This window comes from Ornithodoros turicata, chromosome 5, assembly GCF_037126465.1.
Source record: "Ornithodoros turicata isolate Travis chromosome 5, ASM3712646v1, whole genome shotgun sequence".
Lineage (NCBI taxonomy): Eukaryota > Metazoa > Arthropoda > Arachnida > Ixodida > Argasidae > Ornithodoros > Ornithodoros turicata.
In genome coordinates, this window is record NC_088205.1 from 49903391 (window position 1) to 49931144 (window position 27754).

The following is a 27754-nucleotide window of genomic DNA, read 5'->3' on the forward strand; positions in this document are numbered from 1 at the left end:
CCCCACGTGTTCATTGAAGTAGATGCAGCAGGTTACGGGATCACCATGAACCAGCGTAGCTCTGTGCAGGGAACGGAGCTCAGCAATAGAATTTATGAGCTCAGCACCGCTGGCCTCCTGGCTCCGACGAAATTTAAAGCGATTAGGCCATTGGATCCCTCTGGCGGTCGTGGTTAAGAACATGCCTATAGTTACCGAATCCTTACGGGTGCCCCAGAATACGGCCTGGAATTGAGAACTGATTTTGAGAAAGACAGATCTCCGCACACTCAGCCAGAGACACTCGGTTCTCATTCTATGGGTGATGTTTTGTGTGCCACGGAGGACTTGGAAAGTTGCTTACAGCCCTTCGGTAAATCGCAGTCTCATAATTCTGTCGGCTAAATACAGAATGTGTTGTGGCCCCCTGTGATCTCCTAGATAAATGTCACTCGTGGACATACTGAACACGGTGTCTTTTATGACAGCAACGGTCCATTGAACGCGGTATTTCTTCATTCCAGGTCATGTACAGGAATTTTCGTGTGGCCGCCTCTACTACCGAACCTTTTACATGGACCGCAAGCGGGAGGTCCTTTTCGTGGGCGGAATGTAAGTCCCTATTTCTACCCCTGAAGAACTCCTTGAACAAACTGCCCGGAGAAGCACGGCCATCTTTCTTGTCTTTCAGGCCGTTATCTAGCAATGAACAAGCCCGCAGTGATAATCTCAATTCTATTCGAGTAGTATAACCTAATTGGAAAGTGTCGGCAACGAGAGTTAGTTCATGGAAACAGATGCACGATCCTGGGGGCTTAATCGCTTCATCGACGTTACGGTCGATACAAGCTAACGAGTGGCGGGAAATTCAGAAAGGTGGGCACGTGACACATAGCGCGTGACGTGTACCGCGGCCTTCACGTATCGCGCGAAGAGCGCCGTGCACGTGTTTTATGACGTGCCCACCTTATTAAACTTCCCGCAAGCCTTTTTGAATTTGCCGCCACTCGTTAGCTTGTAACGACCGTAACGACGATGAAGCGATTAAGCCCCCAGGTTACCTACCTCTCGCGCTGTTACCTGACCCACCGCTGATCAGGCCGCCAGCACCGCGAGAGTAACCTAGCTGCTAGCCGTCCATCACCCCGCGATGAGCGCTATCATTTCCCCCAAGCAAGTACATTGATGTAGACTTAATACGAAGGTGTGTACTAAAAATAATTTTATTGTCCTCACTGCATTCAACTAACTCGAAATCTTTATCCGTCCATCACTGATTCTTGAGATGTGCAACACAATTTCTTTATTTCTTCAAATTTTTTACCTTCAACAAGTCAAAACGAGAATAGTAGGGACTACAAACTAGCCACGTCCGACTTCGCGTGACTTGTACCCGCGAACGAAGGCTTGTGGTATACAAGCCTTGAATTATCGCTTTCAGAAGGCTTCCTGTCCAATGTTGTTGCCAATGTGTCCCAATGTCTCCCTAACAGATTTTACGAAACAAATTCCAGTGGGTAAACATGGCATGATGTACGCGTAAATCGACGTGGTCACAGATCGTGTACTTTTTAGGACACCCTGTACGGTCTACGACTGCACCGACATAATCATGTGGAGGGCAGTGATGGGCAAAGTACCTCAAAATTATACTTACCTGGCGTCGTTAGTACAAAGTCCAGTACAAAGTACCCAATTCCAATTGTACTTCAAATAAAGTACAAAGTGCTAGGCAAAGTATTCCAAGTATTCCTCATCGAGTACATTGCCAATTTAATTTGTATCACTTGGAATTTCACTGTTTAGTATCTGTGTCTTGCTTTTTGGCAAAATTTTAGCGAGTATTCTTGACAAATGCTCTGAAGCCATAGAGTCCTAGGTTAAGTGCTAACCCGTGAATATGAACTTAATCAGATGTCATAATTTGCAGTTACATGTAGAGAGATAATCAGTCAGCTGTGCTGTGATTATGCAAAATAGTATTATACCCTGACTGATCCAAGATCACGCGTCTAGTGTGGTTTCCGGTACTAATCTTCTGCTAAATTTCAATTTCTGAAAATTTCAATGAAAAAAAAAGTACAAGCCAACAGAGATTATATATTTCTGGGCATTCCCTTACGTACAACATGCTTAAAAAAGAATATGAAGAAAGTGATAAAGGATGAAGCACAATGTAAGTCTTCATTTTTTCACGACTGTGATCTGCAGCAATGTAATCAATTTGACCAATCAAAAAAACGTAAAATGTAAAAATTAAAGCATATGTATGTCTTTCAGAGTGTTCATCATGTAATGCAATGACACATATAATGTGATATAAGATGATTTTTAATTGCCAATGAAGGAAACAATATAAAAAAGCATAGAACCATGCATTGGGAGAACTGAAATACAATGGGCCAAGTCATTGTGCTGCCGGTTGTAGTGTCACAATGTGTGCGTGTCTTTTGCATTCCATTCGATTTACATAATCATAGAAGCGTTGATACGTTTTCAACATTTCAAGCCTCTCAACTCTTAAAAAACATAAAAAATGCTTTTTGGTAATATGTCAGACTGGGACTCTTGGTACCGCATCCCACTAAAAGCGCTAACATGACGGCAAGAAGACGAAAACTCAGAGGTAGCCATCTGTGTGTTTTCGTCGTGTTCTTGTCATTTTAGCACTTTTAGTAAGGTGCATTTTTGACACTCTTTTGTGATTTTTTGTCTGGGGTCCAAGTTTGGGTACTTGAGTACTTGATGGAAAGTACTCGGAAAAAAGTACTTGAAGTACGGTACAAAGTACACGATTTAAAGTGTACTTAAAGTAAAGAACAAGTACACAGAAATGTACTTGAGTACAGAAGTACATCTTGAGTACTTGGTGCTTCAAGTACTGCCCATCGCTGCTGGAGGGGATTATGTGAATGAAGTGACTTTGGTTCCAGACCGGTTACAGGAAAAAGTGTTATGGGGTTCATGAAAACGGCTTTAAAATATCACAATCCGGATATAAAAAGCATGGCGGCTCGCGTATACTGTCACACTGAACTCGACTTGAAACAAAAGCGGATATTTCAGTAAGCATTGGCACTGAATAGACATTCCAGATGGAGATACTGCTATGTGAGGCTTGTGGATAATTTCCACAGCTATTCCTTTTATGGTTAATGTGCGAAATGCCAGAGGATCTTATTGTGTTGCCCTTCGAAAAGAAAGATTTGAAGCACTGCTTATTAATAACACACATTAAACTTCAGCTTTCATTATTATAAGGGGAATGAGGTTTTAAAAGGAACCTGCACATCTAGAAAACGGATGAGCTTAGATATATCACAGTAAAAGCATTCTTCTAGTGTTGAAAATTTATTGGAAGCAGGTGTTTGCATTTCCCCTCTTTACTCGTGGTCTGTTATACCTAACGTTCTTGGTATAGTATAAAGCGGAATACCCTCTCAAGTAATGAACGATTCCTCCTGGTTTAATCACATGAATTGCAAAGGACGCGTTTGCTTACTTTCATGTGTTGAAGTTCTCTATTTTCATTTAGACTGGCAATATAGGTAGACAATTATTGCTGCTGTGACGCCGTCACCCTGTAACTCATGGGTTGCGTCGCAAAGAGACTCGAGCAAGTCTCGGAATTCTTGCAGTCGTGACAACGTAAAAGTCACAGAAACATGGGACCTACAAGAAACTTACATAGCGACATGGGAAACACATCGCAGATCGATATGACGGGAAAATCGCTGTAAAATAATTAAACAATATGCAGTAGTGCTGATGGAAAACACGTGCAAATCCAACTTTTAGCGGACTAGTGACTTCCAACGTGTGCCGGTGGGAGGGATGCGTCCTTTTCGCATTTTTTTCGGAGCTCTTGGGTCCAGTGATCAGACCTTCTAAGCATATTGACGATTGAAGATTGACGATTGACGATTGAAGTTAGCAAGCCCAGGATCTCAGAAGCTTCCGCGACTTTTTTCAGTGCAGCATTGACTGCTAGTTCAATGGTATGAACGCAGCACCCGATCCTGTGGATCGGGTGCTGCGTTCGGTGGTGCTGGATGTTGGAGCGAGTCTGCTACCGGTGAAGCCATGTAATCTTCCAGATAGATCAGCTCGTGAACTCCAGCTGTAGGATCCTTAGCTGAGCACTATGTTCATGTTGGACAACACACACTTTGAACACTATGTTCATTGGAGGCGTTGTCACATACAACGCAAACGATCTGCCTCATGTTTCACTTCCTCACTGAAGCATCTCCCTTTCGAATGCGTTCCTGATATTGTAACCAGTATGAGGTCCAGCAAGATATTTAAATACCATGCCATTTAAATGTATGTAGGCGAAGGTGGGGCAAGATGAGACACGGGGCAAGACGCGACATTTTTTAACTTTTACTTTTTCTTGAAAAAAGAATTGACTGTCTGTAAAAAAAACTATGCTGACAAATGTCAATACGAGTATAGAGAAACACGGTATGTTGTCTACAGAAGTTCTATTGGCCTCCTATTCCAAATTGGCCACCGTGTATGTATTGAGAATTGTCAATATACATCATACAATAGAGACTCAATACAAAGGTGCTAGAAAGCAGTTTCGGGAGCTGTCCAAAAAGCTCACTGTGAAAGGTTAAGAAAATTGTTTCCCAGGACCAATACTACAAGCAGTACTGTCCTACGGCTTCAGAAGGTACTGGCATTCCCTAGGTACCGTATATTGTGTATACTGTACATACACTACTGTACTGTATACTGTATATTTTTGTGCGTAAATGGCACGGGGAGCATGATTTACTCTTATATTCTGACGCATAAGATTTCATCTTGACGGATAAACTGAGGCTCTGCGGTCGACTATTAGCCCTTTACACCTACAGGGTGTCCCAGAAAACGTGCCATTGGATTATACTAAAAAAACTACGCCACCTAGAACCATGCGGTCAATGGCATTTGTTCTTATTAGGCTTTTGCCACCTCCTGATGTGAATGTCATGTGTAAATATTTGCGAACTGAACTCGGAAATTTGCCAAGTAAAGGTCACTTTTTTACCTCATCAATATGAAGAGCGTGCCGAACTCACTCAAATTCGTGATAATTGACAGCGATATTTACGAGCTATCCCATCGGAAAAAATAGCCCAACATCATGCTTTTCGGAGCACCGGACCATAACGCTCGATGACTTTTTGAGCGCAATCGCTCTCAGTTCGACGAAAGGAGGTTACAAAGCCAGCCCACAGAGTGATAGTAGAAAGGGTAACTGTTCCTAAAATCGGGAAAGGGAAAGCTTTATCCCAGCGAAAGTCGGACGCGATAAGCCATGTCTGTGTTATCTCTTTCTGCGATGCCGGAGTGGGCTGGGTTTCAAACCTCCTTTCGTCGGACTGACAAAGATTGCGCCGAAAAATTCATCGCGCGCTACCCTGTGGGAGCTCCGTAGAGCATGATGTTCGGCTATTTTTTCAGATGGGATAGCTCCTGAATATCCCTGTCAATTATCATTAATTTGAGTAAATTAGACACGCTCTTCACATTGGTGGGGTAAAAAAGTGACCTTCATTTGGCAAATTCCCGACTTATACTGGCAAAAGTTTACATAATTAAACCTACGTTACATGACATTCACATAAGGAGGTGGCAAAATCCTAGTAAGAACAAATACCGTTGACCGCATGACTCTAGGTGGTGTAGTTTTATTATAATCCAATTACACGTTTTCTGGGACACCCTGTATATTGACGCGTATTGTTTTTCAATTTCGTCTCTCATAATCTCAGTTGTCTCGCAACGTAAACACCCAATTATTAAATTATTATTGTTTTTCAATTGTTTTACGGGCCCTGCCTTCTGAGAACACGTGCATGGTTCCGTGTGCAAAGCGTCTTTTCTTTCGCTTGGTTAACGGTCACTCTGGCTTCTGGCGTCTTATGGTCTCACATCATCCACGGTCTAGCAATGTAAGTTGTCACATTTTGGGCTGGGTGTCTGTAGTTTTTGTTAAATTTCATATTTCATTTGTGTCAAACCTATGACAGGAAGAAAGGGCATCGAACGAGACAACGTCGCACGATGTAGTGGGCAAGGCACGCGGGCGCTGCTTGAACAGTTGATTCTCCAAGCTATCTCCGCGCTACAAATTCATATGAGTACACCAATTGTCCACCGTGCTGGTGCCTTATGCATGATGGTCATCTACGAGCAGATCATTTTGTTATAGGTGAGACTCTCTTCGCTCTCGTTTTTCTCGGAATTGCGTTTCTCGCCGTTGAAGCGTCTGTGTTAACGATTCCTCAATCCGCCCTTGTAATAGGAGTTCGGATGATTATTGCTGATTATACCGCAGCACGATGTGTTGACAGGAAGCAAATGGATTTTCTGACTTGTAGAAAGCGGTCACGATCTTCGATAACGTGGTGCAGGTGGTGGTGGTGCAGCTGCAAACCGCGTGTGGAACGCCACATCTTAGAGAGCTGACGTAATTTATGCGTTTAACAATATTCAGTTAAATGCTATTTTAAAGGGCTAGAGTGTTTCTAGCATAGTAAGTGGTTTTCGAAGTCCATGTTACGTTTATGACAATTTCATGTAAGCGGCCTGTGCGGAGATGGACTCAGGTCTGACAAGGAGCACCTTATATCGGCATGATTTATTTCGGCGTTACCATATTTACGAGGTTAGCTTAACACTAGAAACAGTATATCAGTTCCGCGGTATATACTGCTGCACAGACATGTGCACCCATTTAACAATGCCACAGAGCACATGAATGACATGATAAAATGAGACAACTGATGTTCTGAGGCTGGAACAACATAGAAAGGACAATTACATACAAAGCCTCAAATTGCCTAAGGAATTAACGATGAAAGATGAAAGTCACTGATAGGGTTTGCCAGCTGTAGGACTCGGAACCCACATCTTCCGGATTACCGGTCCATGGCTCTAGCAATTGAGCTATGCTAACTTTTTTTTCTTTTCCACCTTTTATTCACAAATACACACAAGTACAAGTACGTCACACGCTTGCAACGCCAAGCTAAGTTAACACAGCTCCCCAGCAACTTCCACGACTTCGGTAATCCAGAAGTTGCGGGTTGGAGTCCTAGAGTTGGCTAACCTTTTCAGTGACTTTCATCTTTCATCGTTTCTTTCATAATAAAATTATTTACGCGTCTAACAAAATTCAGTTGAATGTTATTTAAAGGACGAGAAAGATTTCAGAATGGTATGTTTGGCAGTCCATGTTACGTCTGTGACCATTTCATGTAGGAGGTCTCTGTGGAGATGACTCAGGTCTGGCGAAGAACACCTTATCTGCATCATTTATTATGGCGCTAGCATATTTTCGAGATTAGCTTTCTCACTGGAACACAGTATCATCTTTGGAATCTACTGTTGCACAGACATGCGTAGCCATTTGACAATACCAGCAAGCACATTATCTTGCGCTTTTGACAATAAACTTCTATGTCCAGCATCCCAGGAACAGGACACGCTCTTCGTAGTCATGCTGCACTGCATAATACCCCGCATGCGCCCTCAGCTGCAGTAGGTCGTGCTCCTAAAATTTGTACTCTACGATACATTGTGGAAAGAAGAACACAAGACTCTACTCCGTCACGCATGTACAACCAGTACAACCCACCTGTAAGGATGACTTGTAAGTCGTGACTACTTCATGAATAAGGATGCGTTGCTAGCTAAATGCAACGTCTGAATACACTGAACTATACTTCAGTTGTTATAGGGTGATTTCACGCCGGATCAGGCAGGGTGGTCCGGTCGACCTCGCCATTTTTTTTCTTTCAAACATATGTTAAAGCCTCGTCCCTAGGAGGCATATTGGCGCTGAAAGTAGTTGAAAATAATTGGTGGTTCTTTGATAAAGAATCATCATTCAGATGTGGGCATTTCGACCATTGCGCTTCCTACGCAGTTTGACGCCACGTATCTTCATAACTATCTGATACATACAGCTGATTTTTTTCCCACATATTGTCTGGGGTGGGTAGCATTGCATCCTAAGTTCTGAAGATCGTAAGGTTTGCTTTTGAGGAGATAAAAAATCGCAAAGTTGCCTCATTTGTAAATATGGTACGTTTTGGGAACCTCACAACTCGGCCCCCAGTTGTGATACCCGAATCTGATACGCGATATCTGAATGACATAATTAACAATGATGTCAATTGTGAATTTATTTCGTATGCGGACGATACAGGTGCGTTTTTCAGTGGCTCTGATATTGATGTAATAGCCACTACTGCTAACGAGATGCTTTGCAACTTGGAAAAATGGGTAAATTTAAACTCTTTACGCATTAATAGTAGTAAAACTAAAGCATTCATATTTCGACCAAAAACAAGAGTGTTAGTCTAAATAAAGAGATAGTGTATCTTAATAGTCCTCTTGATATTGTAAAATCCATCAAATGTTTGGGTGTCATCTTTAACGAGCGGTTGCTATCGGATGAACACATTGAATACGTTCAGAATAAACTGTGCAAAATATTAGGTATGACCGCTAGGCGTAGACGCATGTTTCCTTTTCGAATTAAGCTACTACTATACCGTCCACTGTTTATGTCTCACCTAAACTAGTTTTAGTCCCATTTAGTCTGGGGTGCGACAACTCAAAAGCATCTAAATAGGCTTTTACTAATGCAAAATAAGATAATTCGTACCGTGCCCAATATTGGTTATTGTGAATCTGTGAACGCATATTTTAAAAAGTGCAATCTTGTAAGTGTGTTAAATATATATATATATATATATATATATACAAAGGGTAAATAGCCGAAGCTCAGTAGCTGCACGTTAAGCATAGCAATGAGCGATGAGATTGACCAGGATAAGAGAGAGAGGGGGATGGCGATAATAAGCGAGCAAGGCAGTTAAAAGCTATCTATAGCTTTTAACTGCTATGCTCGCTTGTTATCGTCATCATAACGACTCAAGACAGAACATCAAAAAAAAAAGAAAAAAAAGAAAGAAATTGCTTCAGAGATGGTCGAAGTTACGTTGCGAACGACGTTGAGTTACGACCATCTCTGAAGCATTTTTTTATTTTTTTGATGTGCTGTTTTGAGTAGTCATAATGAACGTTTGTGAGTAAAATGAACTATGTCAGGAGCGGGATTATATGGGATGCGCGCTGTCGAATTTAGGCATTTTCCTTAGACACCCCTCGCAAAAAGACTGTTCGGGGCGTTGCCCTAATTCACAATACGACGTACTCGCTATGCGAAGAAAGGGCATTTCGAGACGAACACAATGATGTAGATTACTTTCGGGTATCACGACTGGGGGACGAGTTGTCAGGTTCCCAAAACGTACCGTATTTTACAAATGAGGCAATGAGGCAAAGGCAAAACCTTAGGATGTTCAGAACTTAGGATACAATGCTACCCACCCCAGACAATACCTGAAAAAAAAAAATGCAGCTGAATATGTCAAATAGTCATGAAGATACGTGGCGTCAAATTGCGTAGGAAGCGCAATGGTCGAAATGCCCACATCTGAATGATAACTCATTAAAAAATAACCACCAATTATTTTCAACTACTTTCAGCGCCAATATGCCTCCTAGGGACAAGACTTTAATATATGTTTGAAAGAAAAACAAATGAAGAGGTCGACCGGACCACCCTGCCTGATCCTGCGTGAAATCACCCTATAGATAATTAATTAGTTTATGACCTGTCTGCTATGGATTTCTTTTTGTATATGTCCCAAATTCGGTGTACCTCGATGCCTCATCTTGTGATATAACGCTCATTAAATGTTTGTACATTATAAACGTAATTTAATCCAATTACTAGCTCATATTGCTAGTCTACAATTTATATTTTGTTGTGTTGAAGTGTTGTGAAGATGCACAAATGCCATTTCATATTAGTCTAAAATATTGCAGGCATTGTAATTTGTTGGTCTATGGCTAGTATGCTCTTCTCTTTTTTTTATTTATGTTCAGTCACGTGCATATGCCTCATGATTTTCAGGCCATAGGTGCAATGTACTATAAACACATGTATCTATTATTCTGGGCTCTTTCCTCCAATAACGTGGAATTATTTGGTGAATGTTTGTTGTATTACGGTTTAGATACGTGTTACTAACGCTGTGAGAAATACTTCCATGTATTCAGATGTTCTGGATTAAATGAGATGGCGAAGTACGCCGACTATGGTGAGAGGATGAACCCGGTTCAAGTGACGCACTCGTGCATATTATTTTTCTTGTGACCGTCGGAAGAACTCTCGTATATTGCTTGCTTTGCGCAAGAACGTGCCTTTTATATCTGTTATCCACGTGATGGATGCGTTTGTCTGTGTCGTATGATTACGCCCAGCCATTGCGGCATACGCGACTGTCAACTGCCACGTCTTTTGGATGAGCAACAAGCTATGCCTATACCATGGATATCTTTTGCGCGATAGCATATAAAAGTGAACGGGCTTCCGTGCGCATACACCTATGACCGTGCCTATACACCGTGCTCTGTGCACCTACGTAGTACTGTTGACGATTCTCAGATTACTGTAGAAGTGGTTTTTTCCGCGGGGAAAAAACTTTCGCGTTTTCGAGCAGAGCTGCTTTGTGGATTGATTCGCGAGAACTTAAATTCGCGACACAGGTTTCCGGGAGTGCTTTGCTCTTGCATATCGTGCCGCCGTCAATACTCTGGCATATTTCGGCACGTACTAAGACATCCGTTGTTCACGTGGATTGCGGCATTCTAGGTCTATTCCTTTCTTCTCCTCACAGAGATGGGAGGAAAGGCCCTGTCAAATGGCCTTTAGGGACCCTGTAGGAGGCCCTAGTACTGGCCGTGTGCAAGTTAGCCAGTTTATTTTAGCAGTTCTTACTAATTATCAATCGGGGCACTGACCAGTTCGGTTGAGATGTGGTACTATCATTCAAGCTGGTTTTGAGAATGCGGGTAAAGGCATGTTCTGGCTTCGTGATATAGTGGTATATGTATAGTGCATGTATAGTGCAAAGCGTTTATAGGAGTAACAAAAGCATGATGAATTTTCATTTCTTTTCATCTTGCCTGATGGGATAAAACAATCGTCTGCGCTTGCTTAAACTGCCTACGCTACATGGAGTACAAAGGGTCAGATAGTCGCGGTATAGCGTCGAACGCCGAACGATTTTCGCCCTCATATGACCAGAGTTATTCGCGGGAACTTAAATTCGCGATTTTGGAGGTGTGCGCGAAAAACGCGGAAAATAATTCCGCGTGAAAAAAACCACTTCTACAGTATACGAACTCCTTTTTCATGCCGTGTGAAATTCGCATCATCGAGATCCTGATATAGCAGCTGTTCTTTTCGTTTTCCTATGGAACGATTTCGCATCGTACGCCGTCTTTGCAGAGAGAACTGCGCCCCCAGAATGCCGCACAGTACGGATTATATCTGGGAACCTTAGGTGCCGCGTGATGTCAGCATCCCTTGGGCAGGCAATAGGTGCAATGCAAAAATGACAGGCAATCCGATTTTCCGGCTACGGCTCTGAAACTGCTTTCTGATGCTTTTGGCAATGGGGAACCACATACCCGTTTCCTGAACAGCCGCCGGAAAACCGCATTGCGGGTCATTTCAGAATTGCAGCCATTGCCTTTACAGCTTTTTGCTTTTGAGGTCACGTGACGTCTAAGGTGCTCAGGTTTGACGCATACTATGTGGTATTTTTGGGTGCAGCAAGCGGTATTATAAGGATACAGCCAAACAGCCCATAGAATAACATGTATCAAACACCGCTTAAAATGAGGGTAAAAAATAAATTTGACGATTTTTGACTCCTACTATCCGGTTTCTTTGTGAGAGTGTACCGGAACGTGCCACAGGAAGGCTGAATGGCATTTGTCAGAAAGTGCGATCCTGTGTAAGATTCCCTTCCCCCAAAATGATGATGAGTTACAGGGAGCATTTACCGTGAATAGGCAAAAATGCGCGATTGTAGCACTGCTTATGTTTGGCTTTCGACGGATGTACTGAATTTCTCGAATCAAAAGTAGTAAGAAACACAGACGTTACGTTGATTTAGAGTTAATACTCCCAACAATTTCTCAGTTGAGAGTTGTTTTCGTGCGTAACCAAATTAGACCTACACAGCTCAAGCTTCTACTTGAGACTCTGAAATTAGCGGAAGATCGCGACCCATTTCGACGTCCCAACAAATGCGGGCCCTCGCCACCCTTGCAGTGCGGATGTGATGACATCGCATGTAGTTGGGCAACCCGCTGCTAGATCGATTCAGACCCTGCGAAAAAAGTTCTAGATGGCAAATTCCGGACGCTCGGAGCATCATGCGAACATGCGATTATATTCCCTTTCTAGATTTACTTTGCCCTAATGCCTCTTCGTTCTACTTACAGGGATAAGGTGTTCCGACTCAACTTGAATAGCATCAACGGAACCAAGTGCGACGTACGTATCATTCTCGACTAGCGCCGTTGTTATGCCTCGCATCAATTGTTTTTTTGCGTCTTCACTATTGCATCCTCCCAAACTCAGTTTTGGAAGCTTCACTCTACTTCACGGCTACTCCGCGGGGTTCGCGAAACCTTTATAGGTGACGGTGGCCAAGTTAAAAACAGCATGGATCGGTGCCACTCAACCTTTTGAGTCCTGAAATGATGCTCTACTTTTGCGACAGTTTTTCCTTACTTTATCGCATTGTCTACGTGCAGTGAGTTATATGTATGTCTATTGCTGACGCGAAACGGTCAGTCGACATGCAGCGGAAACTGCTTTGAATCGCGCAGTGATTGGAATCAAATACCAAGTGCTCCAGAACTAATTTGAATATATTTCTGACTACGTGTACTTCCTTTAAATGTTTTTATTCCGTGTTAGCACCACGAAGCAATTGTGGCGATCAGCGGCGTACAGACGTGAATAGGTGGAGAGTGGGCAACAGGAAGTTGTGGGGGACAGAAGCGCTAGTATACGTCCTGGGCCGACTTCATGGTAAACTATGCAGACGTTCATCTGGAAAGTCTGTCGGAAAACGCAGCTGGTGGTAGGATTGGAACCCACCACTCTTCGGCACGACCACCACGAGTAACCACCAATTAGCGCATGCTTTTTATCTAATCGGCCATACAACAACAACAGCAACTTTATTTTAAGATAATGAATGGGGAGTTCCATCGCCAGAGGCGATGGTAACATCTCATTACGGCCAAAAATCCTTTAATCCCCAAAGTCTCGTTACGGTCAAAGTCTCAATACGGCCGAAGGTAGTCTCATTAGGCCGAAGATGTCTCATAACGGCCAAAAAGAAAAAAGAAGCATCCACCATATTAGCTGTGTATATACTGTGCTTTTATGCTTCCCAAAATGTGTCCGAGGCGGTGTGCCCCCACGGCTTGTGTCACACACAATGGTTCATGCACACAATATTGCGACAGTGTTTCATGCATCCCTCGTGAAAAATGTTTTTATTGTCATATGTGTCACACGATATTTGTATGTGTTACGCCATTTTCTCTCAGTATTCAACCAACATCCTACTCGTTGGTTCTGTGAGCGAACTGTGTGTGTGTTCTGAAAAGTACTCCACAAGGGAGCCCACTGGGAGCTCCAGGAGCCACATGACCTATGACCATGATCTTCTCCCCCACTAGCGTAAAACAGAGCGCGAAAACATCGGCTTCCATGCATTAGAATAGGGCGGTCATGAGAGTGCATGGTAGTGCATGGCAGGCTCAGGAGAGTTATGTGCAGGCACCGCTAGGGGTACTACCGATGAACATCCATGTGGGACATCGTTTCGGTTTCTGCACCGATAGTTCCCCTAGCGGTACTTGAACATAACTCTCCTGCGTCCGCCATGTTGCCGTATTCTGATGCACGGAGGTCGAAGTTTCCGTTGCTCCGTCTATTCTTTAAGCTGAGTATGGCTTCCACGATTTTTCTGCAGATTTCGCACGCACAAATGCGCCATCGTGCGCCACCGGAAGTTCGTTAGTTAGGTAGGCAACAACCTATGTGCCTAAATGCGGGTCATGTTTTTCTGCACACACCCTGTATATCGCGCTGTGTTGACCAAGACCGAGAACAAAGAATTCTGGTGAGTTATGCTTTCGTAGACTGTCTGGCTTAGCAGTGTGTTATCCACACATAGTTGCATTCTCATACGAGTAATTTGACTGAATCAAAACAGCCGAAGTGCCTGTAATAGATGTAGGTGGGTATGTGTTAGTAGATTTGCACCGTTTGTTGTTCGTTGCGCGTTTAGGAACAACAAATTCATTCGAAGTTAAGACACCGATAATGCCGCACCGTACAGCAGCATTTATCATTGTGAGCCATATTTCATTTGTTAAAATTTGTCGTCATATTTGTTCAAAAATAAACGCACAAGTCGGCATACTTGATCTCCTCGAATTGCTTGCAAATGTTACGCAGGCTTTTGCACTGTACTAAGCGCAAAAGCATATCTGATTACAATAAATATTTCAAGAGGACGTCATTTAAGTACATTGTTATTTATAGCTATTTTCCATTTCAGTCATGTTATGTGGGTACGCGAAGGATTCCAAAAAAAAAAAAAAAACATGGCTAACAGGATGTTGCTGCCCATGGAGTCTTGGCTGAAGAGGCGAGCTGTTAAGATTACCAATTGTGTCATACGGTTCTGTTGTGAAGTGAAAAATTGTGTATAGTAGTGCACGAGAGTTAATTCGTGCACTACTTTTATAAGAAGAAACGAGAAAAGGAAAGTCATGCATGCATCATTTCATGAATTGTAATGTATCACTGTTTCATATTCACATGTTTACATTAAGTGAATTAACTAATGCAACTAAATTCATCTCATGGTTATGCATTGTGTTTACCTGGAAGTCACATTTTTTCTTTCTTTTTTTGTCTAGATGAAGGTTTATGTTAGCCTTGTATGAAATAACAGACACATATCAACATGTATGCAGCTTGTGCACGTTAAAACCAGCCATGTAGAGTCAATAATGCCTGTTTTTTTAAATATTCTAGCCTATTCACAGTTGCTCTTTGCTTATTGCAGGTCTACTCATTCCAGAAGCAAGAATTGTACCATTGTAAAGCGAATGGAAATAAACTGACGTCGACTGAGATAGGTGTTCCTTCTTGGCCAATGACTGTAGGATGTCTCCAAAAAACGTCACAACAAAGCCGATGTTCATCTAGCTCTCCACAAGCAGCTAACTCCACCTAGTAGCCTGCTGCTTCACAGCAACATCAACAGTACCTTTGGGGTGTACACATTACACAATATGCTGCATTGTGCTGTGGTATGATAACATACTGATTGTCACACAATATGTTTATCAGTGATGGCCAGTAGTTAACTACATGTAGTTAAACTACCTGATTGTAGTTAAAAAGTAGTTATCAACTACTTGCAGAAATGTAGTGGCAACTACTAGTTAAACTACTCTTTTAAGTAGTTAACTACAGTAGTTAGGTTACTGAAGGCGCCAACTACTTCCGATTTTGCCGCAACCTTTACGGCACGATTGTGCTTCCGACTTTTACCTTGAGCTACGTGTTTGATGAGAGCGGAGGTGCAGAGCAATTGTGTCGTGCATGTGTACTAAATCTTCACTTTTAATGCTTTAAAACAGGTTGCTTTAAAACAATGTTTAAAACAGGTTGTTGAACGTACACCATAGCTGATCTGTTCTGTTTCCCACCACTGTACTACCGCACATGCTTTATCTGTTGTTTTTTGTAACGTCCGCAGTTTTATTCCAAAGAGTAAGGATTTGTGTAGTTTGTTGCAATCCTGTGAATGTGACCCTGTTGCACTTACTGAAATTTGGTTATCGCCGGATATAAGAGACAGTGAGCTGTTAGCAGAATGTCCTGGCTTTACCTTCTATCGCTGTGATGCATTCATCCTAGAATTACACAAATCACTACATCATATATTTCACAAATTCCAAAATTCAAAGGTTATTCTTCTTGGTGATTTCAACTACCCCTCAATTAATTGGAGATCCACCTCAGCCTCTGGCAGTGAAGAACGTTCTTTCATTGATTTGTGTGATGTGTTTGAACTTCATCAGGTGGCTCATGAACCCACCCGTGTAGCTCCCACCTCATCAAACATCCTAGACCTAATCCTCCCTAACGACCCAGATATAGTAGGTTCTGTATTTTCTCCATGCGCCTTGAGTGGCGACAAAGTGCTACACTTTACAATATCTGTCCCCAGCGTGCCCCGTCGTTCCTCGTGCAAACGCATAAGATTATACGATAACGGTAACTACGACCAAATAAATTCTGAATTATCCAATTACTTGGCGTACTTTCTTTTTTACCGTTACAACTTACCGTTACAACTTTTACCGTTACAACTTTCTCGCTAATTTTGAACTACGGACAGTCGCGGATACTGATATTTATACAAGTCCAAGATGAATGCACTTATTGAAGCCTATATACCCTCCATTCTCATCAAGACACATTGTCATGACCCATGGTACAATCATGAAATCAAACTGCTCGCCCGTAAAAAGAAACGTCTGTACAGGCTTGCTAAGCGCTCTAAGTCTGCATCATCACTGCTAAAATATCAAGGGTGCGCCCGGAAATACAAATCATTGGTGACTTCTTCGAAACGCATGTTCTATGGCGAGAGCCTCGTTAAACTCTTGAAGCACAACCCCAAAGCATTCTACAAAGTTATAAACCCAAAATCTCCATCGGTAAACATCCAACTCAAAGATCATGAGGGTAATTTTGAGATAACCAATGTTCTCTTATCTTCAATAACGCATTCGCAAGCGTGTTCGCCAACGAAGACAGAACTCCCCCTGCCGCGCCTCCCACATCCATCTTCAATAGCATGTCACCGATGGCGATATCTCCTGCTGGCATTGAAAAGATTCTCTCTTCCATCAAGGTTCCCTCCTCTGCTGGTTTCGATAGAATAAACAGCAAAATTCTTAAAAACACAAAGGCTCACTCGAGCAGATTTCTTGCTGCAATATTCCAACAATCACTTAATAGTTCATAGATGGGTAGAAATCCAGCGAACCGGTAGAGATGGAGGAAGGGAGTTGCCTCAGGACAGAAGCCGCCGATATTTCGAACGGAGACTATTCTTCTTCTGGGCACCGTCCTCAACATTGGCATGGTTTAAAGGGACAATTCGCATGAATCTTTAAACACGTCACACCTAACCCTTTAAATACCATGCCAATGATGAGGACGGTCCCCAGAAAAAGAACAGTCTATGTTCAAATATCGGCGACTTCTGTCCTGAGGCAACTCCTTTCCTACTTAATAGTTCAGTTCTGCCAGAAGACTGGCGTCGGGGAATGATAATACCAGTGCATAAAAGGGGTGTCACTCATTCACCGCTGAACTATAGACCAATCTCCATTACCAGCGTCCCCTGCAAAATCATGAAACACATTATATATTCGCAGGTAATCAACTTCCTAGAGTCAAATGCTTACTTTTCCCCCTGCCAGCATGGCTTCCGTAAAAATTTCTCGCGTGAAACACAACTAGCTGGTTTTATCCACGACCTCCACACAAATATGGACAGTTCTACTCAAACAAATGCCGTGTTCCTGGACTTTGCTAAAGCCTTTGATTATGTACCGCACGCTAGATTAATGGTAAAACTCTCACAACTAGGCCTTGATGCACATGTTCTCTCCTGGATTCATATGTTCTTAACTGACCGCCTCCAGTCCACTTTCGTGAACAACCATTCGTCGTCCTTTTGTCACGTATCATCTGGTGTCCCCCAGGGTATGGCCTTTGGGGTATGTGAATAAATAAATAAATATTGCTTGTCTAGTGAAGCCCAGTGATGGCAAGTAGTTAACTACATGTAGTTAAACTACTAGTTAAACTACCTGATTGTAGTTAAAAAGTAGTTATCAACTACTTGCAGAAATGTAGTGGCAACTACTAGTTAAACTACTATTTTAAGTAGTTAACTACAGTAGTTAGGTTAATGAAGGCGCCAACTACTTCCGATTTTGCCGCAAGCTTTGCGGAGCTTTGATGAGAAGGGAGGTGCAGAACAATTGTGTCGTGCATGTGTACTAAATCTTCACTTTTAATGCTTGTCTAGTGAAGCCTCATTCGCTGTGAAATAATTCTGCAACTTAGTTTATCGCGTAGGCACAGAAAGAATTTCGCCGCAAGCTTTGTATTTGACGATCGTAGCAATGGCTTGAGCCAAAGTTTATCATTGCTTGTGATTCATATTTCGGTGTCCAAGAGCACTACAAGGGATTGGTGTTGATGGACAACGTTAAGTAGTTATAGATGTAGTTAAACTACATTGCAGTAGTTAAATAAGTAGTTTTAACTTCTCCCCTGAAAAGTAGTTGAACTACTAGTTAAACTACTCAATCGCAAAGTAGTTAGTAGTTATAGTTAAACTACTGTAGAAGTAGTTAGTGGCCATCACTGGTGAAGCCCCATTTGCTGTGAAATAATTCTGCAATTTAGTTTATCGCGTAGGCACAGAAAGAATTTCGCCGCAAGCTTTCTATTTGACGATCGTAGCAATGGCTTGAGCCAAAGTTTATCATTGCTTGTGTTTCATATTTAGGTCTCCAAGAACACTACAAGGGTTTGGTGTTGATGGAAAACGTTAAGTAGTTATAGATGTAGTTAAACTACATTGCAGTAGTTAAAGAAGTAGTTTTAACTACTCCCCTGAAAAGTAGTTGAACTACTAGTTAAACTACTCAATCGCAAAGTAGTTAGTAGTTATAGTTAAACTACTGTAGAAGTAGTTAGTGGCCATCACTGATGTTTATATATATGATAAGGGCCCTAAGGGCACACTGCATGGCTTATACCCTCTGGAATGTATATCCATACCTGGCAGCAACATTGCATGTCAATGCACGTTACAATACACATTTTGACTTTTGGCCGTTATGAGACATCTTCGGCCGTATTTAGACTTTGGCCGTAATGAGACACTTGGGGATTAAAGGATTATCGGCCGTATTGAGATTGAGACATCGGCCGTAATGAGATACAATCATACTCTACCCCACTGCTGGTGGTAATGTGGGGAATGAAATAATGAATAAGCTCCTGCACAATATGGATCGAAGTTCGATTGTGTCCAGAAAGTTCAAAAGAGCTCTCAGCGCAGAGCGCTGGTGGGCTGGATTCGGCCAGGGACCGAGCAATTTGGATAGGCTGAAGGGGCGAGAGTGCAGCTGACTAAGGGACCCGATGAGTGCGGTTCGTGAAAGTTGGTAGTGTGGGCAATTAAGAAAAATGTGCTCCAGATGCTCTAGAGCACCGCAGTGACAGCATCTGAGAGAGTCAACTTGTCACAAGGCGTAACGCCACTGAGCTGTAAAAGCCAAATTGAGTTGCATTCGATGACGAAACAGCTCACGAAATTTGCGACGATTTGTAACAAACAATTCACTAACGAACATTTTTGGACGTAAAAGGAAGACAACACAGATACGGCTTGTAGAAATTCTGAGATAATATGATGTTAGCCAGTTGTTACTACTACCACGATGAAAGTGACTGTTCTGAGGCTGAAACACACGAACAATCGGACACACAACAACCCTCAAGGAGAGATCGCCAATAAAGATAATATACAATAATATACAAGATAATATACAAGCGTCCAAAATATGAAACTCCTTTTTATTGGTGCATAACCACTAACCCCATATTACTGTATTTCTATTCTTGTCATTATTGTTATTGCTGTTATTGTCATACTTGTTATTACTGTCATTGTGGATTTAACATTTCTAAATATAACCCTGCAGTGTTAATTATTCACGTATGGTATTGAAATGTATTTATGTCTGCTGTTTCCGTTTCTGTTCTTCGCGTTTGAATACCATTTGTACGTATTTTCTACATGTATTTGTATGTTCCGCTGTGTGAGGCGCAGGGACTGGGACTCGTCAAGCTACCCAGTGTAGCTTTTTCCCAGTACTCTGGGTCCAATTTTGGACAAAATAAAGTTAGTATTATTATTATTATATTATAAGAGATGCGTAGTTCAAACCCTGCCGCTGTCTGGCTTTTTCGCCGATTGCCATATTTCAGTCGTCACTATTAGGTTTATATTCGACGGATGCTTGTGACACAAGCAATTCCTACGTGCAACCCAGTGGTATATGCAGAATCCCAAGCACGGCTGGGTATTGCAAACAAATGGGTGGGGGGGTCTATTATTCTAGTTACGTCATATCCGCTTAACATATCATTCCAGGCATGTGTCTAAAGCTGAAATTGTCAGGGAAGCCTACTGTTGGCGGTACACGGATAAAAAAAAGATACTTTTTTGCCGGCAACTTACTTGTCTTACTTGTGTTGCCGGGTATTTACGGGGGTGTAAGGGGATCTGGATGAATCACTGGTGCAACCTTCTGGTTCTCCCGCAGAACTGCATAGCAAGTCTCCGCAAAGCATATGCGTGACATAATTTATCGTATTGATGGGTCTCATATAACCTGTTATGTTCGTGTTATCCGTGTGATTGCAGCTCTCCTGCTGTTATTCGGTGTAATCAGTCTGCACTGTTTGGGATCAGGATCATTCGGCACAGGTGCACACCAGCTTCAATACGTATTTCACCGGTACTAGTCAACTAAATAAGGTGCATTGAGGAGCTCGGACATTTGCCGAACACTCTACACTCTACAATCAATAATATAACCTGCCTCTAGGAGCTGCTGTCCACAATGTGCTCCATTAGAGTGAGCAATAGAAGGGGCAATGAGAGTAAACAGCTTACTGAAAAACATTTTTTTAGACTCTTCTGCAGCATGAAACGTTCAAAGAATGAACTCGATGAACTTAGCGAGGCACTGACAGGTTCTTTTGGGCTTACGCAGGTTCTTTTGCTTAATCGTTCGGACTTCATGTGCCGAAATAATGCACTATAAAGGCTTTGAGAGGAGGAATAACCGCGGTCACCCTCATTCGCGCTCGCGAAATACCCACCAACCAAACACCGCAACAAAATACCAATTCGTTGGTCCACTGATATAGCGTCTTACCTCTCACAGAGTGTTCATCTTTTTTGTCCCCTGTTGGTACCAATGAGCACAAAGCAAAGGGAACGCACCAAGCATAAAGCATGTAGTGCGAATAGACCTCTACCGAATAAACGTTACCGTGACGTGGTCATGATGTTGGTGTACATAGTGAAACCGAAACAGTGCGGGGCGGAGAACACCGCCGTCTCACAAAGTCATATTCCTTCACGAAAGTCACGAGTGGCTTCTTTGTATGAATTATGAAGCTAAAAACCAAAGCGCGAAAAGACACTACGGAAGAAGAGAAGACGAGACAGGCGCTACGCCAACGAACAGTTTAATGACACATAAAAACCAGAGCACCAACCACAGTACGCAGGCGCACAGCCGCCAAACCAGTGACCCCACCTCGACCCATGAGCGCACGAGCTCAGCCAGACACAATCGCTACCGCCTCGACAACATCCTCCTCTCCTCCGATAACAATGACACAGAAGTTTTGCTCACACACCGACTGCCTCTACCCCCGTGTCTTTTCGCGCTTTGTTTTTTATCATCATGTCTAGTCACCAACGTGCCCGAGAGCAAGTCCTGTTGTATCAGTTGTACACACAAATGAGGTTACGTTTTTAGTCGCTTTCGTGTCTTCATTCACGTTAGTGGTATAGATTAATACTGTATAATAACCGTGCTAAACAACGTTAAAGTACGTTAAAGCAGTATTCCCGAGGGGAACTTATCATCCCGCCAAAATGCGGCGTTTAGCGGTAACCGCCACCAGTCTGGATTGACGTGGCCAATAGACCTATCCCTGTTGATAAACAAATGACGTCAGATGGTGCAACAGCGCCGCCAACTCGGTAGAATGGAACTACTATAGCAAAAAATCAATAAGTCGAAATGTGGCTTCTCATATTGTAAGGTTATTTTTTATAATTATTTAGATATTATTGGTTGCACGGGCTTGCCTTGTCTATTCTATCGGTAGCCCTATGCGCTATCTTTTCGGTAGCCCTTTCTAAAAATGGCTACCGGCCTCTTCCATCTTCTGGAGCATGAAGGGCACGAGTTTCTCCCAGAGTGCACGTGGCGTCTCAACACAAAGCAAGCGCGAACTAGGTCGTAATAACAGATCACTTTCCGCACAGGATTACGACATTGGCTTTCAGACGATGCAACTCTTGGGATGAAAACTTTTTTTGTTTCCACTGTGGACTAGGAACGTGAGTAGTATAGATTAATACTGTATAATAACCATGCTAAACAACGACATCCTTTTTCTAATCCAAGATGGCCAATTCTAATCCAATTCTAAGTCAAAATCCAGGTCTAAGCCAACACAATCCCGTTCTAAGCCAACACACTCCACTTGTAATCCAACACAAGCCAAATCCAAAGCCATCTCATTGGCTGCCATTAGCCCCGCCCACTTGACGTTAATTGGTCCACGCCAAGCCCCCCCACTCATCATTGATTGGTAAATCGTAGCTCTGCTCCTTTATGCTAATTAGTTGGCTTGGCTCCGCTAAGTTCACGCTGAATGGCCTGTGCTAAGCCTACTGATCATTGATTGGTTGACTGTAGCTCCGCCCCTGCTAATTACTCGCCCCTGCTAATTACTCGGCTCTGCCCACTTCACGCTGATTCGTGCATGCGTATTGCTGAGCACAGCTCCGCCCCATTATGCTAATTAACCGACTCCGCTGATTGGTCCATTCTAAGCCTACTGATCACTCTCTACATTTCCCACACTTTCTAAGCCCTCTGATTGGCCGTCCCCCGTTTAAGCCTACCGATTGCCCCGTTCTAAGCGCACTGATTGGCTGACTAGGCCCTGCTGAACATAGCTTTCATTAGTGCCCGCAAGATGGCAGCGACTCCGCTGCGGCTTTATCTCGGATGTTCAAACTTACCTATCTCTTCATGCCGATTTGCCCGCGCTAAGCCCCACCATAATGGCTAGCAGGTCCTGATTGGCCTACTGAACATAGCCTTCACCGGCGCCCGCCAGATGGTGCGCCGATCGTTCGGCAGTGGCTTCAGATGGTTCTAACCCAATTGGGTATCTCTATCTCAGATAGCTTTACGAGATCAAACGGACAGGGAAAAAAAATACCTTTCAACGTTTATGAGTACATGTTTGAGGAAAAGCATGGTGGTCTTGGAGAGATTGATTCCTTTGATGCTGGGTGTGGTTCCACGGAAGTGACGGATCATGTAGTCGTCTCCGGGACAGTGGCTGAGAAAAATTTCGTCCTTCGTGAGCTGGCACTTCCGCGTGCACTGGATATCTTCGTAGCTGTCGCTCACGTCCAGCGAGTGAAGGCACGTACGCAGCGATTCAGTATTCCTATTCAGGTTAATGCCGGACCGCATAGGTACCACGTGCCACTCTCTGATGGCCAAGATGTCGCCGGGGAATTCGTGCGCGTACGTGTGCTTATCCTTCTCCAGCTTGATGCTCGCAGTACAGTTGCCGGCGTCAAGCGCCAGCGCGCACGAGATGAGCGAGAAGAGAACGAGGTACCACATCCTTCCAGTGACGCAGTCCAAATGATGCTGCTCCTACTCATCCACTGCATTATCTGTGCAGTGGGGGAGAGAATGCCGGGTGAAATCCCGCTATCTCGTCATCCACTCGAGCTTACCACATTCGCAGCTTCCGTACGGATAGGAGTCCACGTCATTGTAGAGGTATCATTTGTCGTCGTACGCCATCAGACTTCTTTTCACATTTCTGATGGTGTACATGCACTGTTTCTTTCCCACTATTGACACCTGTTCGTGCGATACGCTGGCGTGCTTGAATAGGGTATCGTGGTACGTATCATGGAGGAGGTGTTTGCGCACAATGTTCTTTTTGACCCCTTTAGCTCTTGCAATTTGTTTTCCCCCGGCTAATTTGATGGAATACATTTTGGCTTTCAAGCATATTACTTCCTCGATGGGTACGCTACCCGTTTCACTTTTGAACACGCCAAGTCTACCGCGGTTCCTCTCGCTGTACAGCGGATGATCACGATCGAAGGAAGACAAGTCTAAATGGTCGTCGGCGATCGCACGTAACTGATCTTCGTAGTCCTTGCAGAATAGTCCAAGGATCAGAGAGTCCGTCTCAAAGTAGCAGGTAATCACTGGACAAGTGAGCTTACTCAACAGGGTTTCATAGTAGAACGAGTACATGGTTAACTTACTCAGTTCTAAAATCGTGAAGCCAATCTGCAGGGGGAAATCGCATCGCACTTTTCTTTTGCGCATTTCGTACATGACGCAATCGGGAGACAAAATTTCCATTCGCGCGCATTCCGCCCGACTTCCGAGGCGACTCGCGGTCTCTTCATCGAAGGCTACTCGAATATCCCGCATATTAAATTTATTTAGCAGCGTACGCCCGAAGACCGCATTATTTGAGATTTTATAGAAATTTTTCTCGAACGTCGTGCTCGAGGCGACGCGTCTGGCAACATTGTCCTCGATGTAGGGACGCAGGAATGGTGCCTGACGAAATTTTAGAATTGGTTAATTTTTCTCACTCTCATGCCCAGTCTACAATAGAGCGCGAGCAGGGCGTAATGAACTACGTACTCGACCTTGTCCTTGCACGTGAGCAGCAGCTTTTTGCTGTTCGCGGGCTGATACATTAACTCTTCGAGGAGCCCTCGCTGGAATGGTGAGAGCCATTCCTTCGGGACGACCGCCTTCTCGGGAGCCAGGGGGAAGTACTGCGTCAGCGCGTGGATAGATTTTGGATACTCCAAATCGCACACGTACACGTATCCCACGTCCGAATCTGTGGGGTGACGCATAAAATCCACAGAGCTAAAATCCTCGACCCATTCGAAATCGCCGACGGGCAGGTGCTTTATCATACTGAATCAGTAAAGATTGTTGCAATCTATGTACGATATGTACACCTCCTCTTTACCGGGATCGTAGCCACTGCACAGCGGGTTGTTAGCCCGTAAATGACGCCTGCTCGCCTGACAGAGCCCGCCTCTAACACCCGATTCGATGGTTCTGTACATGTCCTCATCGATGATTAACTCCAATTTTGCCTGCGTGTAATTTAGAGCGCATTGCCACGAATAGGATGCCAGAGAAACTCAATGAAGCAATTCCAAACCACGCGTGTCGTAGCACAGGCGCCGGAAGTGCTGCATTACGTCAGCATGTAACAGGGCATCCGTTTTCAGGTACAATGCATTATAATCCCTCAGATTCGAGCATCCAAAACGTTCAAATACGTGCAGCGCGTACTGATAGCCTTCGTCGCTTATATCCTCCCCCGTCAGATCGTTTCGGAAGGCGGATTTTACCGGCAGAGCCAATCTGTCGTAGACCGTGAACGAGCTAACGTGGCTGTACGGGAATACACCTTTACGAAGCAAAATTTTGTAGTCGTCTCCAAATACCTGCTTCAGGCATTGGAACGCCTCTGCGCCCCCCATGGATTTGACGGTTTCCACGAGCTCTCCCAGCGATGAATTTAGGTACTGCATGGTATCTCTGAATAGGAAGGTGCCAATTTCGAACGATCGGATTTTTTCCATGGAACTGGCCACGATGAAGGGAGCTCGCTTCCACCCGAGAAGGTGGAATTCCCGCAGCAGTCCGCCAAAATCGTAGGCCAGATTGTGCACCATGATGGGCAGTTTTTCCCGCGTCGTGCACGCCACGTTACAGGGGTTGCACAGCGTCGCGATGTAATTTGTCTCGCCAGCAGTACAACGCTTGGAATGGTCGTGGTGCCGGACACTGGGTAGATTTTGCGCGAACTCCCGCCCACAGTACGTGCAGTGGGTGGCAGTTCTGTGCCGTGCTCGTTGCTCATCATTCAGCACCATTTCCGCGAGGCAGGCGTTCAAGGCGACCTTCTCGTCCCGCATTTCCATCAAAGCTCTGAAGCACTGCCTAGCGGAATCTTCGCATCACCTTCGAGTCGTGGGTGCGCACGAGCACGGCACAGAAGCTCGAGGTGACGTGACGTTGCATGCCAACTCCACTGGGCGCGAGTACGCTGGTTGTACTGTTTTTGCCCGGTTCGCAAAATCCCAATATGATTTCGTTTACGTCCACGCACAGGCGACGATGTTTCGCCATGCTCTCTTCCTTCAGGAAAGAGCGCGTGCAACGCTCGCATACGAAACGCCTATTGTCTCTCATCAGTAACCGCTCGAGAGACTTGATTCCGAAAAAATCTTCATCTATAGCCAATAAGTGAATTTTCTTTTCATACTCGAGTTTTGGAGGTCGCGACACGTGCACTCCCTGATCGACGTACTGGTATACGTACACGGATATCTTGTTTTTGTCTTCAAATTCATCCAGATCAGAGTAGGAAACAGGGAATCGACTAGGCCACCAGTACTCCGCTGCGTAGTTTTCACATTTTTTCCACGAATTCCTTTCCTGCAGGTGCAGGAGGGCGAGCGGATTGTATTTAAAACACTCACCCTCCTTACGTGCTGGTAAATTAATATTCGTCAGCACGTTCCTGCGCTTAGCCAAATGATCAGGAAGTGCCCCTTTGCATCCGAATTTTTTAGTTTTCACCGCGGAAATACATATTTGAACGTTTTGGACGTCGGTGGACACGAACCCGCTCCCTTCCCGCTGATAATTTTCGACGCGCCCCGTGGACTCCTGAATCGCGTCCATTAGGGTATTCGCGATGGCTCCATCGCTGTGGACTTCGCGAGCAAATGCCATAAAGTGGGCGATGTGTGCGATTATCTCCCCCCGAGTTTCTCTCACCATTATAACATCGGAACAAATGCAAAACATAAAGGGTATTCTTTGCGCTCTATATATTGCATATCGTGAAAGTGACTCATTAAATATTGTCGCAAATCCTCTACTCCCTGATCGTGAACAGATGCCAATAGCACGTATCTTTTGACGATACCTCTAAATGCGGCGTCAGTCTGGAAGACGGGCAGGAAGGATGTATCCACGTCGGGGTGCGATCGCATCACATGAGCAGACAGTGTAGGAGGTGCATCGTCCCGAGAATCGTCGTCCGATTCATCCTCGATATCGTGAGGATAAAAAAAGCAGAATACACACCGAGGCACTGAAAATAAATGGATCCGTAAGAAATGTGCAACAAGTAAAGGGAATAACTTACTTGTGGAGCGAGTGAAAGCAGACTGTTCCCCCCCTGAGGCGATCGCGTGGTTTATAAACCAGCATCCACGCTACATGCGCCAACACGTTGGGACTCGCTTTTTTCCACACGGTCGTAAATCATGTCACCTTGAGTATGAGGCCACGTTGGGGCCATCTGTCTAATATCAAAACGCACTTCCACCCGTCATGGTCAAAATGAGAACTCTATGGTGAGCTTTGTTTTATCGCCGTCGAAGAAAATGTTGTGTATGTTTCAAGGTGGTGTAAACATATTTCGCTTTCTCCGCGAAATTGGGTCACCTTGAGGATGAGTCGGCTGCATGTTCGAACACGATGGGGCCACCTGTTTTATATCAAAATGCACCTCATGGCCGAAATGAGTTTATACTATAGAATGGTGCGCTTTGTTTTATCAACGTCGAAGAAAATGTTGCGTTTGTTTCAAGGTGATGTAAATAGGCCTTCTCTGAGAAATTGGGTCACCTTGAGACATGCCCCAACATTTAATATCAAAAACGCACTTCCACCCGTCGTGGCGGGCCCTAGCGAAAAAATGTTGCGTCAAGGTGATGTAAATAGGCTTTCTCCGAGAAACTCGGTCACCTCGTAAATCATGTTTTCCGAGGTCGCGCGAATTAAAACCAAAGGCAAACTGTTG

At 43.9% G+C, this 27754-nt stretch overlaps 1 protein-coding gene across 1 annotated transcript in view; it reads left to right on the forward strand.

Moving 5' to 3' along the window:
• The window catches only part of LOC135396016 (semaphorin-2A-like), a 297361-nt gene that overhangs the window by 70715 nt on the left and 198892 nt on the right, over window positions 1-27754 (forward strand). Inside the window, exons 3-4 of the mRNA XM_064627083.1 lie at window positions 504-591; window positions 12352-12403. Of these exons, the coding sequence (XP_064483153.1) occupies window positions 504-591; window positions 12352-12403 (140 nt within the window). The remainder of the gene's footprint in view (window positions 1-503; window positions 592-12351; window positions 12404-27754) is intronic.